This window comes from Apodemus sylvaticus, chromosome 3 (assembly GCF_947179515.1).
Source record: "Apodemus sylvaticus chromosome 3, mApoSyl1.1, whole genome shotgun sequence".
Classification (NCBI taxonomy): Eukaryota; Metazoa; Chordata; class Mammalia; order Rodentia; family Muridae; genus Apodemus; species Apodemus sylvaticus.
The window spans coordinates 138465210-138480106 of NC_067474.1; the positions used below are offsets into that span (position 1 = coordinate 138465210).

At 47.9% G+C, this 14897-nt stretch overlaps 2 protein-coding genes across 3 annotated transcripts in view; both read left to right on the top strand.

Annotated features, from left to right (window-relative positions):
* The window catches only part of Inpp5b (inositol polyphosphate-5-phosphatase B), a 64261-nt gene extending 51037 nt beyond the window's left edge, over nt 1-13224 (top strand). The window contains 8 exon segments of the mRNA XM_052177303.1: nt 2731-2841; nt 3422-3584; nt 4808-5043; nt 6890-7003; nt 9712-9796; nt 10124-10251; nt 11597-11708; nt 12431-13224. Of these exon segments, the coding sequence (XP_052033263.1) occupies nt 2731-2841; nt 3422-3584; nt 4808-5043; nt 6890-7003; nt 9712-9796; nt 10124-10251; nt 11597-11708; nt 12431-12546 (1065 nt within the window). The 3' untranslated portion in view covers nt 12547-13224.
* A 1033-nt stretch (nt 13225-14257) lies between these two features.
* The window catches only part of Mtf1 (metal regulatory transcription factor 1), a 46725-nt gene continuing 46085 nt past the window's right edge, over nt 14258-14897 (top strand). Inside the window, exon 1 of one of the 2 annotated variants that reach the window (XM_052177305.1) lies at nt 14258-14369. The gene's annotated coding sequence lies outside the window, so the exon portion shown is untranslated. The remainder of the gene's footprint in view (nt 14370-14897) is intronic. The other variant, XM_052177304.1, reaches the window with a different exon arrangement.

The window sequence follows — 14897 nt, forward strand, 5'->3', positions numbered from 1 at the left end:
GGTAACGCATACTTGTAACCCCAGCACTCAGAAGGTGGAGGTAGGAAGAACAGGAGTTCAGAATCATCCTTGGCTAATAGGGAGCTAATAGGGAGCACTCAGGAGTATGTTCTGTCACACACACACACACACACACACACACACACACCAAAAAGGTTATGTTTTAGGAAATTGTGAAGTTTCTTCCTCCGGGGTGTGTGTGTGTGTGTGTGTGTGTGTGTGTGTGTGTGTGTGTATACATATGCATGCATTGCTGCATGCTCATGGGATGGTCAAGGACTTTTGGGAATCTATCATGTGCATCCCAGGGATCAAACTCCGGTTCTGTGGCTTGGAGGCCAGCCCTCGTATTTATTTACTGAGCCACCCTACAGGCCTGTCCTTATGAGTTTTAATGGCTGAGCACTTTTCTGTAGTATGAATGCGCCATAATGTCTTGGTGCATTCCTGAATATTTCCATTGCATGTGATGCTATAGTGACCATCCCTCATGTATGTTCTTGTATCTGTGAGTATTTCTATAGACAGATTCTTACTGGTGACATTAGTGGTTCAAGGGGAATTATATTTTAGCCGGGTGGTAGTGCAAGTATTTTGAGCTATTTGGAGGCGTGTGACAGGATTGCTTGAGTCCAGAATTTGAGACCAGTTTGGGAAACACAGCAAGACTGTGTATTAAAAAAAAAAAAGTATTAGCATTTAAGAGGGAGTACAGGCTGGGCGGTGGTGGCACACGCCTGTAATCCCAGCACTCTGCGAGGCAGAGGCAGGTGGATTTCTGAGTTTGAGGCCAGCCTGGACTACAGAGTGAGTTCCAGGACAGCCAGGGCTATACAGAGAAACCCTGTCTTGAAAAAAACCAAAAACCAAAAAAAAAAAAAAAAAAAAAAAGAGGGAGTGCAGTAACTATGTGAAGGGACACAGTAAAGAAACTGCTTACAGAGTGCTTCGTTATTAGGGAGGTTTTTCATTCATTTGTTTTGTTTTGATTTGTTTTCTGAGACAGGGTTTCTCTGTGTAGCCCTGGCTGTCCTGGAACTCACTCTGTAGACCAGGCTGGCCTCAGACTCTGAGACGGCCCTGCCTCTGCCTCCTGAGTGCTGGGATTAAAGTTGTGCACTACTCTTTGCATTGTGAACAAGAGAGGAACTATCCAGAGGCATCTGAAGTAGTCCAGGGCATGGCAGGGTAAGGAGGTGGGAGAGCATAGTGGAGAGGGGGGAGGGGGTGTCGAGAGAGCAGAAGAGCAAGGCTGGCAGATCCAGGGAAGCAGAGAGTGGGTTATATAGACGATGAATAGCCGGGGGTCGGGGTTGGGGTGGGGGTGAGAGGACAGGCCCACACACTAGTGTGGACTTTGAAATGTGTAACAGGCACTTGTGATACTGGGGTTACCTGGATGCCAGGCTGGGCCTTGATACTCTGATAGGCCCCGCAGGTAGGCCTATGTCGCTTCTGCCAGAGGTAAGGGAAATGACTCCTTTTAGTAGAAGGGAAGTGGCTTCACAAGTTCCTGAGGAACACTTTTATCTAACCACAGGAAACCCTCCTATAGTCACAGCCTGAGCTCATTTCTAGATATACGGACTGCCTAAGGTTCATTTATTAGTGTCTACTCCCGACAGCTCTTACTAGTTTTAGAAAAAGATTTATCTACTTTTTGGTGACAGGGGCTCACTATGTAATCAGGCTAGCCTCACACTCAGAGATTTGGATTAAAAGCATATACTACTACACCAGGCAAGATTTATTTTTAATTTATGTGTATGAGAGTTTTGCCTACCTGCATGCATGCATGTATGTGTACTGCCTAGTGCTCCCAGAGACCAGGAGAGGGCATGAATCCCCTGGAAATAGAGTGGTAGATGGTCATTAAGCTGCATGTGGGTAAGGAAAACCAGGTCATCTCTAAGAGAACCTGTGCTCAGAACCACTGAGCCATCTCTGCAACCCTAGTTCTTGTCATCGTATACTTCCACCAACTACATTTGAGTTTATTTTTCCATAACCTTGCCAATAATTTTTCAGTCTTTTTTAGTCAATACAGTGAGCAAAAGAGAGTGAGCGCCAGTGGCTTCTGAGTTGCTTTGTGCCATCTACCTGTTCTCCAAGGTGCAGGGTAGATACGGGTCAGAATCTGAAGGTAGAGAAGACCCTAAGACTGGGTGTGGTGGCTCTGGGTGTCAAGCTGTGAGTTGGAGGCCAGCCTTGTCTACATGCCTTCTCTGAAGGGGTTGGGGGAGTGGGGAGACTAAGTAATGTTGCAATCGTTTTATTGTTAAAAATAAAAAGTATTTATAATTAAAATACAGAAGGGAGAATCTGACAGTCTTCCTTCTTGCTGATGAGCTTGGGTTAAAAGAGCTGAGAAATACATCTTTGTGTCAAAACCTTAGGGGGAAAACCCCAATGTTGGCCTTTGGGTGGGGGAAAGCGGGACAGAGATAGAAACCCAGTGTCTTTTGGCCAAGACCCGAGAACCCAACAGGAGGAGCCACCAGGATGCTCCAGTGTCCTTCTGCTGACCAGAAGGCATGCGGGATCCTTGCTGTAGCTGGGATCCTTTGGAGTCTGTCACTGATTAACTTATCTGTTAATGAACTAAATCTACTTAGCTTTAACTTCCTGAAACGCTGTCAGTTTCGGTTTCTGTTCCCCAAGCACACTCAACACTGAGAAAGAAGAATGGACCGAAGGCCTCACACTCAGTCTCTGATGTTCCCCTCCCAGGTGAGGGTTGTCAATGAAGAACTCTACCGGAAGACCCTGGAGGAAATTGTCCGCTCCCTGGACAAAATGGAAAATGCCAACATTCCTTCTGTGACACTCTCCAAGCGGGAGGTAGGACAGACCCAGAACTGCTCAGAGTACCAGCATCAGCAGTTGGGGAGTTGGCTAGGTTGGGGGACCTGAGCTCAAGCTCTAGAACTCATGTTGGGGTGGTTGCACGGCCTTTATTCCAGAATTTGGGGGGCAGAACAAGTGGATCTCTGAATTCAGGCTAGTCTGGTCTATAATGAGTTCCAGAGATTCCAGGCCAGCCAGGGCTACATACTGAGACTGTCTCAGGAAAGAAATGGGGTTCACAGGCAGACGCTTCATGCCGTATGTGTGCAGCTCCTTGGCAAAGTGAACTGGATCGTTAGGTCACGGGGCAGCTTGAGAATGGTGTTTTGGAAATGGTTTTGGGTGTAGCAGATGGAAACTTTGTTTGCCTCAGGAAATTTACTTATAAAAACAAACTTGTGCTATTGCCTGCATAGGCTGCTGGTCTTCAGTGGCCACTGCGCCCTCTTAGCTAAATACATTTTAAAGAGATGATCCTGATTTTCTTCCCAAGACAAATAGTTATTCCCAGTTAGGGTAGGTACATAGCTCAAGGAGAGACCACTGGTTCTGACTGGTCCTTGTTTGTTCTCAGTTCTGCTTTGAGAATGTGAAGTACATGCAGTTGCAGACCGAGTCCTTCACGATTCATAACGGTCAAGTGCCCTGTCAGTTTGAATTCATCAACAAGCCTGATGAAGTGTCCTACTGTAAGCAGTGGCTGACGGCCAAACCCAGCAGGGGCTTCCTCCTGCCAGGTAACCAGCTCTTTCTGGGCTCTGCTTTCCCAATGCCCTGCCTGTCCTTTTCATTTTTCTAAATAAGCCTTTTGCTTCCGAATGCTTTATTCTGTGCCTAAAACTTTTATTTGTTCATTTTGTTTGAGACAGGGTCTCTCTATTATGTAGCCCTGACTATCCTGGAACTCACTGTGTAGCCCAAGGTGGCCTCACAGAGATCTGCCTGCCTCTGCTGGCTCTGAACACCCCCCCCCCCCCCCTTCATCCTTATAGCTGAACTTACCATGTATAAAATGTAGCGTGCTGAGGAGCATGTGCTCGGTTTCAAGAAGTTTAGTCACTTGCGTGCTCCATAATTGTACAGCAGGTGCTGCTGCGTTGAGTCATCTCCATTGCCTATCTTACTGTAATCAGTGTCCAGTTAGCCACCCTTGTGGAAAGAGAGAAGTGATGGGTAGTGCACTGGCTGGTTGTGTGTGTCAACTTGACACAGGCTGGAGTTATCACAGAGAAAGGAGCTTCAGCTGGGGAAGTGCCTCCATGAGATCCAGCTGTAGCGATCAAGGTGGGAGGGCCCATTGTGAGTGGTGCTATCCCATGGCTGGTATTCTTGGGTTCTATAAGAGAGCAAGCTGAGCAAGTCAGTAAGGATCATCTCTCCATGGCCTCTGCCTCAGCTCATGCTTCCTGACCTGCTTGAGTTCCAGTTCTGACTTCCTTTAGTGATGAACAGCAGTGTGGAAGTGTAAGCTCAATAAACCCTTTCCTCCACAACTTGCTTCTTGGTCATGATGTTTGTGCAGGAATAGAAACCCTGAATAAGACAGGTAGTCATCTAGAAATGGTAGCATCTTCATCGTATGGCAGGATTAAGGGTGTTTCCTGGCCAGTTCCCAGGTGATAACCTCCCTGGATCTGTGCAGGGATCATCTCACCCGGCCGGGGCTGGTCCTCTGATCCATGCCTTCTTATTGGACTACTTCTCCTGGTTAACGCCATGCTCCTTAGTTCTTGGGCTTCTTGAAGGTTTGTCTGTCCAGTGTGCATGTGTTATCTTCACATTTCCAGTCTAGACTGTTCACATTTTGTGCTTCTCCAGGGCCAAGCATACAGGTTCCTTCCTGTTGGGTGATCTGTTTCCTTTCTTAACCCTTTCTGTCTCACTCTCTGCCCTCCTGCCTTTTCTTCTTCTTCATCTTGATGGCTCCCTAGCTGACTTTACTTTTAAACTTTTTCTGCAGATTCTCATGTTGAGATTGAACTGGAGCTTTTTGTAAATAAGGCTACTGCCACAAAACTCAACTCGGGCAAAGACACGATTGAAGATATTCTGGTTTTACACTTGGATCGGGGAAAGGATTACTTTTTGTCCGTGTCTGGGAACTACCTGCCCAGCTGTTTCGGGTCCCCCATCCATACACTGTGCTACATGAGGGAGCCCATCTTGGATCTACCACTGAAAACTGTCAGTGAGCTGGTGAGTAGCATTCCTTGAGGAAAAACCCAGTAGTGGGAACTGGGCTCACATACCTCATGTCTGTACCTACCTTCCTGGGCATAAGCATCTCGCAGCTTCCTTGAACTTCTTAGTATCAATACAACAAGCCACCCCTCCAGTCAGAATGACAGTGAGATGTTTCTCCTGACTCTTGTTTTTTTCTTGCTGGCCCATGTAGGCTCATTCATGCCAATGTAATTAATGAAGCAGCAGCTGTGTTGGCCAGGGGTTGAAGGTAGTCTCTGTTGGCTGCCCTCTGTCTTCTGTACTTGGGCCCTCAGCTTTCCAGCAGTGAGCACAGGCTTCTGCAGCTAGAGGCAAGAGCAAGAGAGAAAAGCTAAGTTATTACATGGCAGGGCTGACAGCCCACACACACACTATCAATTCTGTCTTACTACGCTGGTTGGAGCAGGTTGTGAAGCCAGCACAGATTCCAGCACAGAGAGACTCCGCCTCCTGCTGTGGACAGCTGAGGAAGATGGCTGCGATTTCCAGTCTTTATTTGATACTTTAGCATGTATATATGCATCCAAGTCATGGTAACAAAACTCCATAGGCTGGTGCTTTATAAAGAACAGAAGTTTAGCTTTTGCAATGTGGGTGGCTGAAGTATCTGATAAAGATCCCTGATGACTCACTTTCTTTCTTGGTTCCTACATGACTGTCTCAGTGTCCTCAAGTGGCAAGAGTGTTACTACTACTGCACACCAGTGCCATTTGTGACCACACAACCCTCATGACCAGCCACCTCCCAAAGACCCCACTACCAGATACTGTCACACTGGTGATTAAGATTCAGCATGGGAATCTGGGTGGGATGGAGGAAACACACGGCACAAACATTCAGTATCCAGCAAGCAGTGCAGTAGAGAAACTTAGCCATGATCCTGTTTCTACTGAAAGTTTCCATTTTAAACATTATCGTCTGGGGCTGAGAGATAGCTCAGTTGATAAATAAAGTGCTTACCATGAAACCATGAGGTCTTGAGAGTTCCGTTCCCCAGAACCCACATAAAAGACACGTCTGTGATCCCAGCTTTGGGCGATGGAGACAGGTTTTAGACACATTGAAAGGTTCCAGGTTCAGTGAAAGACCCCTGTCTCAAAGAGTGAGTGAGAGTCAACTGAGGGCGACACTCAGTTGACCTCTGGTCACCACATGCATGTGTACATCCATGCACATAACACACACACACACACCAACCAAATAAGGCATCCTATAGTAAGTCCGCTCAGACTCCGAAGGCCCCCGTGGAGACCATCCTGACACAGGGAGCATGCTTGGCACCCGTGCAGGTCATTTGTGCCCTTTTTCCTTTGAATGCGTATTGTTCTTTAGGAGCTCTTGAACTAGTCTCTCTATCAGTAGAGGAAATGGAGTTGTCAAAGGTCACGGTGGGGGGGGGGGAGGGAGTGGCTGTCATAGGTCACGGGGTTGGGGGGGTTGGGGGGGTGGCAGCAGGCTTGGAGCTTGGGCTCACAAGTGTGTGCTCTTCCTTGCTGGGTCACACAGCCTCTGTGGTTCCCACAGTGGAACGCCAGGAGAACTCTCTTTCTATGACGTCAGGGCATATACTTTCCCATTCAGGGATCTTCTTGCCAGCTCTCTTTCCTCATCCTTAAAAATCACCTTTTTGTCACCAGTTGTACTATCTGGGCTTTGCTTTGTTTGTTTGTTTGTTTGTTTGTTTGTTGCCTCTGGAATGTCTGGTTAATGGATTGAGACATTGTCCTTTCCCTGTTGTTTGCTGTCCTCATATCATGCATCCAGCCTGGTAGAAGTGCCACCTCATCATGACTTGTCATACTTTTTCTTTCTTTGGAGACACTGATGTCAGTACAGACTGCAGATGACAGGAGCCAGTTGGAGAACCCCATGGAAATCCCCAAAGAACTCTGGATGATGGTCGATTACCTGTATAGAAATGCTGTCCAGCAGGTAGGTGGGGCTTACGCCAGTCAGACCTGACGGAGGCCAAGCTGCCTTGAGAAAAACCTTGAACATTTTGTATTTCCAGCTTTTGTCCCAAGGAACCGGTGGATCATTATTCTGCCCCTGGGATTCCAGTGCCTATATGATACTGGACCAAGATTTCCCAATGGGAGCAAAGCAGCCTTCCCAGCACCCTGCTTCCTCCCTAGCCTCTTCCTGGTCCCCTAGAGGAGAACTTCTGAAAACCCCCTGGGAGGTCATTTTGGAGCCTTTTGCAAGAACTCTCACCTGCTTCTGAGAACAGGAGGGTCTAGCTTGTGGACAATTCAGGCAGAGGACAGATGGAACCCCAGGCCATGAATCTGGAGAGCTGATCTCTAGAGAGATTTTAGGCAGGCTTCCTGGGCTGGGCTTAGTTGGTCCGTTTGCTCAGTTTGACTGACTTGGCTACAGGTTTGTGAGCTCCAGGCTTCAAAGCCAGGAATGGAGCAGTCAGTGTGCTTACTGCTGAGCCATCTCTCCAGCCCCTCAAGGCCATGTTTTTAGATATTTTAATCTTGTAGCAAAATATATTCCTATTTTCTCTCTCCCTCCCCTTTCCTCTCCCCTTCCTCATCCCCCTTTCCCTCTCCACTCATTCTTCTCCCCTCCCTAGTCCTTTTCCCTACCCTTCAGTGCCAGGGATCGAACTCAGGCCTCATGCATGTCAGGCAAGAGCTCTCCACTAAGCTACCCTTCCAAGCCAGCAACATACATTCTTAGGATATTCTGTTCTCCATTTAATTTCAGTTTTTCTAGATAGAGTCTAATATTATAGCACAGTCTGGCCTTGAACTTGTTATGTAGCTGAGACTGAACGTCTGAGTCTTCTGCCTTCACTTCCCAAATGCTGAGATTATAGCTGTGCACCGCCTCACTTGGTCTATGCTGAGATTATAGCTGTGCACTCACTGCCTCACTTGGTCTATGAAGAGATTATAGCTGTGCACTCACTGCCTCACTTGGTCTATGAAGAGATTATAGCTGTGCACTGCCTCACTTGGTCTATGATGAGATTATAGCTGTGCACTGCCTCACTTGTTCTATGAAGAGATTATAGCTGTGCACTGCCTCACTTGGTCACTGATGAGATTATAGTTGTGCACCGCCTCACTTGGTCTATGATGAGATTATAGCTGTGCACTGCCTCACTTGGTCTATGCTGAGATTATAGCTGTGCACTGCCTCACTTGGTCTATGCTGAGATTATAGCTGTGCACCGCCTCACTTGGTCTATGATGAGATTATAGCTGTGCACCGCCTCACTTGGTCTATGATGAGATTATAGCTGTGCACTGCCTTACTTGGTCTATGATGAGATTATAGCTGTGCACCGCCTCACTTGGTCTATGATGAGATTATAGCTGTGCACTGCCTCACTAGGTCTATGTAGTACTGGGGATTGAACTCAGCTTTATGCATGCTAGGCAAGTGCTCTAACAACTGAGCTTTATTTCCCATTTATTTATGTTTTTGAGATAGTAGTTCACTATGTAGCCCAGGTTAATGGCAAACTCACCAGCCCAAGACTGGCTTGGAACTCATGATCCTCTCACCTCACCTCCTGTGTGCTAGGACTGTAGGTGTGTACCGTTGTGCCTGGGCCTTTCCACCCGTCAGAGTCTGTCACACCTCCACCCCCACTGATGTTGTAGTATCCAAAGCTGTGTTCTGTTTATCCAATAGCTTCATTTAACTCTTGTACCATCCTTTGGAGGAAACATATACCCTGAAAGGCAATAGTGGGGTAATTAATTCTTCTTTTATTTTTTAATTGAATTTTTAAATATATGTTGTATGTGTATGTATACTTTATTATGATGATTATTTTGACCCTGATAGTGTTAGAACTCTGGGCCTCAGCTCTCTGCTCAGAGAATGTACCAAGAATGAGTTACATTCCTAGGCTCCAGACTTCACTTTCATAAGAAATCTGTCTTCTCTGTGGATCTTTCAAATGTAACTTGTGAGCAATACACGTAATATTGTTGTTGTGGTGGTGATTGTTATTAATATTTACATCAGGGCTGGAGAGATGGCTAAGCGATTAAGAATACTAGCTGCTCTACCAGAGGTCCTGAGTTCAATTCCCAGCACCTACACAATGGCTTATGACCACCTATAAAGGGATCTGATGCCCTCTTCTGACATACAGGTGTGCCAAGCACTCATATATTAAATAAATAAATAAATAAATAAATAGTTATGTTGCAGTATTATGTTGCTTTATGAAACAAATGAATCCAAAGTATCTTGAGACTGATGGAAATGACCTTTACTGATGTATTTTTATTTGCATATATTTACATAGACTTGAGAAATCTTTTTAGCCCCTACCCCCATCTCATTTTGTTGTTTATTTTGGCTGAGGATCAAAGTAGCTTTTCTATCTTATACTTGGCATCTTATCCACAGCATGTATAACACTTAGGACACAGCTCTGTATGAGTTTCCTCGTATACTGGATCTTGTTTTGTGTAGTGTGGCTACCCATAGCCTTACAACACATTCCTAATGGCCTATGGGAACGCCAGCCTCAGTGACATTATCTGCTGGGATGATTCAGAAGTCGCACTACACAGCTGCATTCTGGACTCGGGTGAGATGGGTGACTCAGGAGATCACTGTAAGTTTTCTGAGAAAATTATTGTTTTGTGTCTTTCTCCCCTTTGCAGGAAGATCTGTTTCAGCAGCCTGGCCTGAGGCCAGAGTTTGAGCATATAAGGGACTGTTTAGATACTGGAATGATCGATCACCTCTGTATCCTTCAGAAATGAGTATATGTATGTGGGAATATGAGAGTTTTGAAAGAAGAATATCTCAAAGGCCAGTTTCTGCTATTGTAACTTCGGCTTACAGGTTCTACTCATTCAAGCACTGTCCAGAGAGGACATTACATCTGTAAGCAGTCAGTGTAGCAGGAGCTCAGGAGAGCCCGGGGCCACTGACAAACAGCATGCTCCCTTCGAGCCGTGGGCTGGCATCCTAGCTCTGACTGAGCAGGCGTCACTTCTGGCACATGCTTGCCTTGGGCCTTCTCCTACCCAAGGGCAACACTGTCACCTGTTCCTTAACATTGAGCCAAAGGCGCTAACAACCATTCTGTAGCCGAAGCCCTGCTGCTTTTCCTAGAGAGCCTGCCAGAGCCTGTCATCTGTTACAGCGCCTACCATAGCTGCTTGGAGTGTTCTGGCAATTACGAAGCAAGCAAAGAGGTGAGGGAAAGCCCCGAGCTCCAGCACGCACACTAGCTTGTCCTGGCACACGAAGCCTGGCAGGACAAAGGATGGCAGCCTCTCTCGCGCAGTGACTCGGACGATTAGCATCATTCTCAGACCTGCTCTTCTTCTCATGTCCCTTTTGCGTTTAATAGCATCACCCTTCGTTCCAGTGACTCAACCCCAAACCTGTGTCCTCACCTCCCACGTGTCCAGTCTCACTGCTCCATTACTTCTCCGTTCTCCCCGGAATGGCTCAGCTTACTTGGGCCAGTGCCCTGTGCTCTTGCTCCCCCTCCATCAATTTTGCATGCTACAATTAGAGTGTGAATTTAGGGGTGCCATCCTGTGGGACAAACCCATCCTTACCTCTTTCTCACTCACTGCTGCTTAATGACTCTTTTCTTTTTCCTTCCTTCCTTTGTTTTTTTTTTTTAAAGATTTATTTATTTTATGCATACGAGTACATCACCATTGCTCTCTTCAGACACACCAGAAGAGGGCACCAGACCCCATTACAGATGATTGTGAGCCACCATGTGGTTGCTGGGAATTGAACTCAGGACCTTTGGAAGAGCAGTCAGTGCTCTTAACCACTGAGCCATCTCTCCAGCCCCTTCCCTCCCTCCCTCTCTTCCTCTGAGACCAAGTCTCTCCCACTGACTCAGTCTGACCTGGAACTCTGTATGGCCCAGATTGATCTTCAATTCACCATCCTTCTGCCTCAGCCCCTCAAGCCCTGGGATCACCAGTCTTCATCACCACACCGGTTCCATGATTGATAGGATCATGTAGAACAGCTGCCAACGGTACGGGTTCCAGCACCGTCACTTGTATCCATTTCACCTGAGTGTCTTCTGGAACCTCCCTTCCCTGGCTGCAGCTCCCCAGCTGATTCTCTTGTACCGATGTGGACTGGTCATCGGATTCCAGTCTGGACAACCCTTCCAAGCGGATGCCTGTGCAGCTGTAGATTCCTGCCGACTTTGATGGCCCATGCTCTTCCTACTTAACATTTTGCTTTTTCTTGCCTTCTTTGCTTCCAATACCCTTAATCCTTGCTGTTACAAGTCTAATTTTGTCTTATATTCAAGCCCCAACTAAAATGTCTTCGTTCCCTTAAGTCTGAGATTTTTAGTTTGAGAAGTATGACTTCTAAATTCGTATAGCATTTGACCTTTGCTCCCTTTGGAGCAAAGTGGGTTTTTTATGCCAAGTGGTGAGTGATCAGCTCTGTGTGCATTCTTACTCACAGTCGTAAGGCATGTTCTCAGTTCCTGGAATGTAATGGGCACCTTGTCCAGTAACTGAGGAAAGCTGCGAACCCCACCTTCTCTTTCAGATCATTTGGACTCTCCCCAGCTTCCACAAAAATGTCTTCACCTACTTGATGTCATTTTTGAAAGAATTGCTGAAAAATTCAGCAAAAAATCATTTGGATGAGAATATTCTAGGTAAGTGGCCAAGTGCTGTACAAGTTATCTGTTCATAATCATTGAGAAAGGAAGCTGAAATAATACTCCCACTCCCTTCTCTCCTCTCTTGCTTCCCCCCCCCCCCAAGCTCTGAGGAAGCCTTTTTTGTTGTTTTTTTTGTTTTTTGTTTTGTTTTTTGTTTTGTTTTTTGTTTTGTTTTTTGTTTTTTCCAGACAGGGTTTCTCTGTGTAGCCCTGGCTGTCCTGGAACTCACTCTGTAGACCAGGCTGGCCTCACACACAGAAATCCATGTGCCTCTGCCTCCTGAGTGCCAGCCTGAAGAAGCTTTTTTTAACCTCCCCCCCTCCCCCCCGAAAAGCCCAAAACCTTTTTAAGCCTGACAGTGGTGGCACATGCCTTTAAGGAGTTTGAGGTGGCCAGGTCCTGCCTTTAAAAAAGTGTGCTTGAGTTGGGCGGTGGTGGCGCACACCTGTAATCCCAGCACTTGGGAGGCAGAGGCAGGCGGATTTCTGAGTTCGATGCCAGCATGGTCTACAGAGTGAGTTCCAGAACAGCCAGGGCTAAACAGAGGAACCCTGTCTCGAAAAAACCAAATCCAAAATTAAAAAAAAAAACAAAAACAAAAGCAAAACATAAACAAAAAAAACACCCCAAACCCAAAAAGAGTTCTTGAGGTAGTCTGTTCTCTCCCCTAGTCGCCCTAGTTGCTAAATGGTATTTTCTGCTTCTGTCATGCACAGCTAGCATATTTGGCAGCTTGCTGCTCCGAAACCCAGCTCGGCACCCAAAACTTGACATGGCGGAGAAGAAGAAGGCCCAAGAATTTATCCACCAGTTCCTCTGCAGCCCACTCTGAGCCTCACTACTCCTCTCCTGTTTTCCTCAAGGCAGCCACAGTTGTCAGCCCCCCTGGTCCAGCTGGAGAACTGCCTTCAGATGGCCTGAGGCCAGCTGGAAGGGTGGCAGCCACCTGTCTTGAGCCTAGCCCCGCCCCTTCCCTTGCTATTGGCTGGCACACCCATGCTGACTTGTGACAACTTGGGGAAATCCACCATGACCGAACTGACGTCCATGTTCAACTGTAGTTATTTAACACAAACAGCTCTCTATTCATTTTTATTTAAAAAGTTTTAAGTAACTGTACTTTGCCTTATTCCACCGGCCCCCCGGACATGCAGTCACTGAGCCCCCCGAATCCTTTACTGAGCATCTCACGGTCAGATACTTGGACTGACTCAAGTCCCTGAAGGAGAATGGGTTCGACAGCTGGACTCTGCTTACATGTTCCTGGATAAACAACTTCCAGTCAGCCCAGATGCTTCCACTGTCCAAGCTGAGGACAAGGACATGCACAGGGCCACTGCTCCCTTTCCGCTCAACTCCAAGGCCTCAGTCACCCCTACAAGCACTGAAGAAAGGGGGTCCTGGTGAAACAAGTGGGATTTTGTAGGCTCTCCAGCCCTCCCAACTGTATATAATGCATCACCTCTCATATATGTAATATATTTTAATGATAAATGTATTTTTAACAGTGGTGACTGTTACTTTGTTTTTTAGTTATGTGTATGTGTGGTGGTGGTGGTACATGCATGTGTGAATGTGCTAAGAGAGGCCAGAGGCTCAGATGGCTGTGAATTACAGGCGGTTGTAAGCCACCCAATGTGGATTCTGGTTTCGAAAGAACTCTGAGGTCAGAGCAGTTAGGTAGTCTTAACCATTGGTCTTTACTTCCCCCCATTCCCCTCTCTCAAAAGATGGTAGTTCCTGGTAGCTAGTCCTTTGTGGGTTAAGAACAGAGGAGCTGGTCTGGGACCAAAGGGACACGTGGCATTCTGGTGTGTGAGAGTCACTTATTCAACCTTACTCTGAGGGAATGGCACAGCAGTTTGGGCCTGAACCCGGATCTAGCCTGTAAGGGCATTGCTACAACTTAAACGTCCTAGAGAAGTCGTTCATGGGGTAAATAAGTAGTAGATTATGTGAGGGTCTAAGAATTACATTTACAGGAACATAGTAGAAGCATGAGAAAAGTATCTTCTTGGGCTTTGAATTATTGCTACCGGCTAGTGGTTTCGAGGGTCCGTAGGATGAGTGTCACGAGCTGATAGGGGACTGGCCAGCAGGTGGCGCTGACCCTCCCTAGAGCAAAAACTCTCCGTATGGAAGATTGGAACCGCTAGCTCCCGCGGGCGCGTGAGAACGAGAAGTGTCTAGAGCGCTCTGCTCAGCGTTCCGGTCCCAATGGCTGGGGGCCTCAGCCAGGTGAACGATGCTGTGCGAGTACAGTGGAGCGAGAAGAGGGATGCCGCGACCTGGCCTACGCATCTGGAAGAAGGCGGCTGACTGCATCCTTCCTGTTGCAGCTGTGGACGCCGCTGGGGCTGAGAGCACCTCCACTTCATGGCTGATGTCGCGTAGTCTTCCGCACCCAAAACAGCCCGCTCCCTACGGCCAACCTCCCCGTGCGACAAGGGGACTCCACTCGCCCCGCCCACAGCCAGGGGTTAGAGGCGCGGTGTCCCTGGAGAGCAGAAGCCAATCACGAGCAGCAGCGGGCGTAGGGCCTCTCCTTCCTCCGGAAAGCGGAAGCGGAAGTGACGCTGGGACAGGTGGGGGCAATCATGGTGCCGCTGGGGAGGGGAGAAGCTGCCGCTGCCGCCGTTGCCGGGAGCCGCGGAGGTAAAAGCAGAAGCTAGACTCGGCTGGGGCTGAAACTACCCGGGGGGTGCGGGACTTGGGCTCCCTGCCGAAGCCATTCCCGGTTGAGACTTCATTCCACTCACCCGAGGGACCCCACCCCTCCTCTGTTTCCATGGGGATGGGTATCCAGCCCCCCTTCTCTGTTTCCATGGAGACCCGGACCCTGCCCCTCTTCGCCCAGCTCAGAGCCCCCAGACTGCCTCGGGGTTTTTCTATGTAGCCCTGGACTAGGGGTGCTTTCCCGGTCAGGGTCCTCATGCCAGTCTCTCAGGGGTGCTGGGTTCGCAGTCCTCGGCCACCCTCACATCTCCTGGTCTTGTTACGGAAAGTTGGTCTCTGCGTTACCGCCAAAGGTGCCGGGGCAGCCCACCGGGGACTCTTATCTCTCCTCTCAGATACAGAGAAACGTGTATTTCTGGGTTGCGTAAGCAAAGGTTCGGGCTGGTTCCTCTCAGATTAGATCCCTTGACCTGTGTCTGGTAACTACCTCGCCTTCTTGTCACTCCC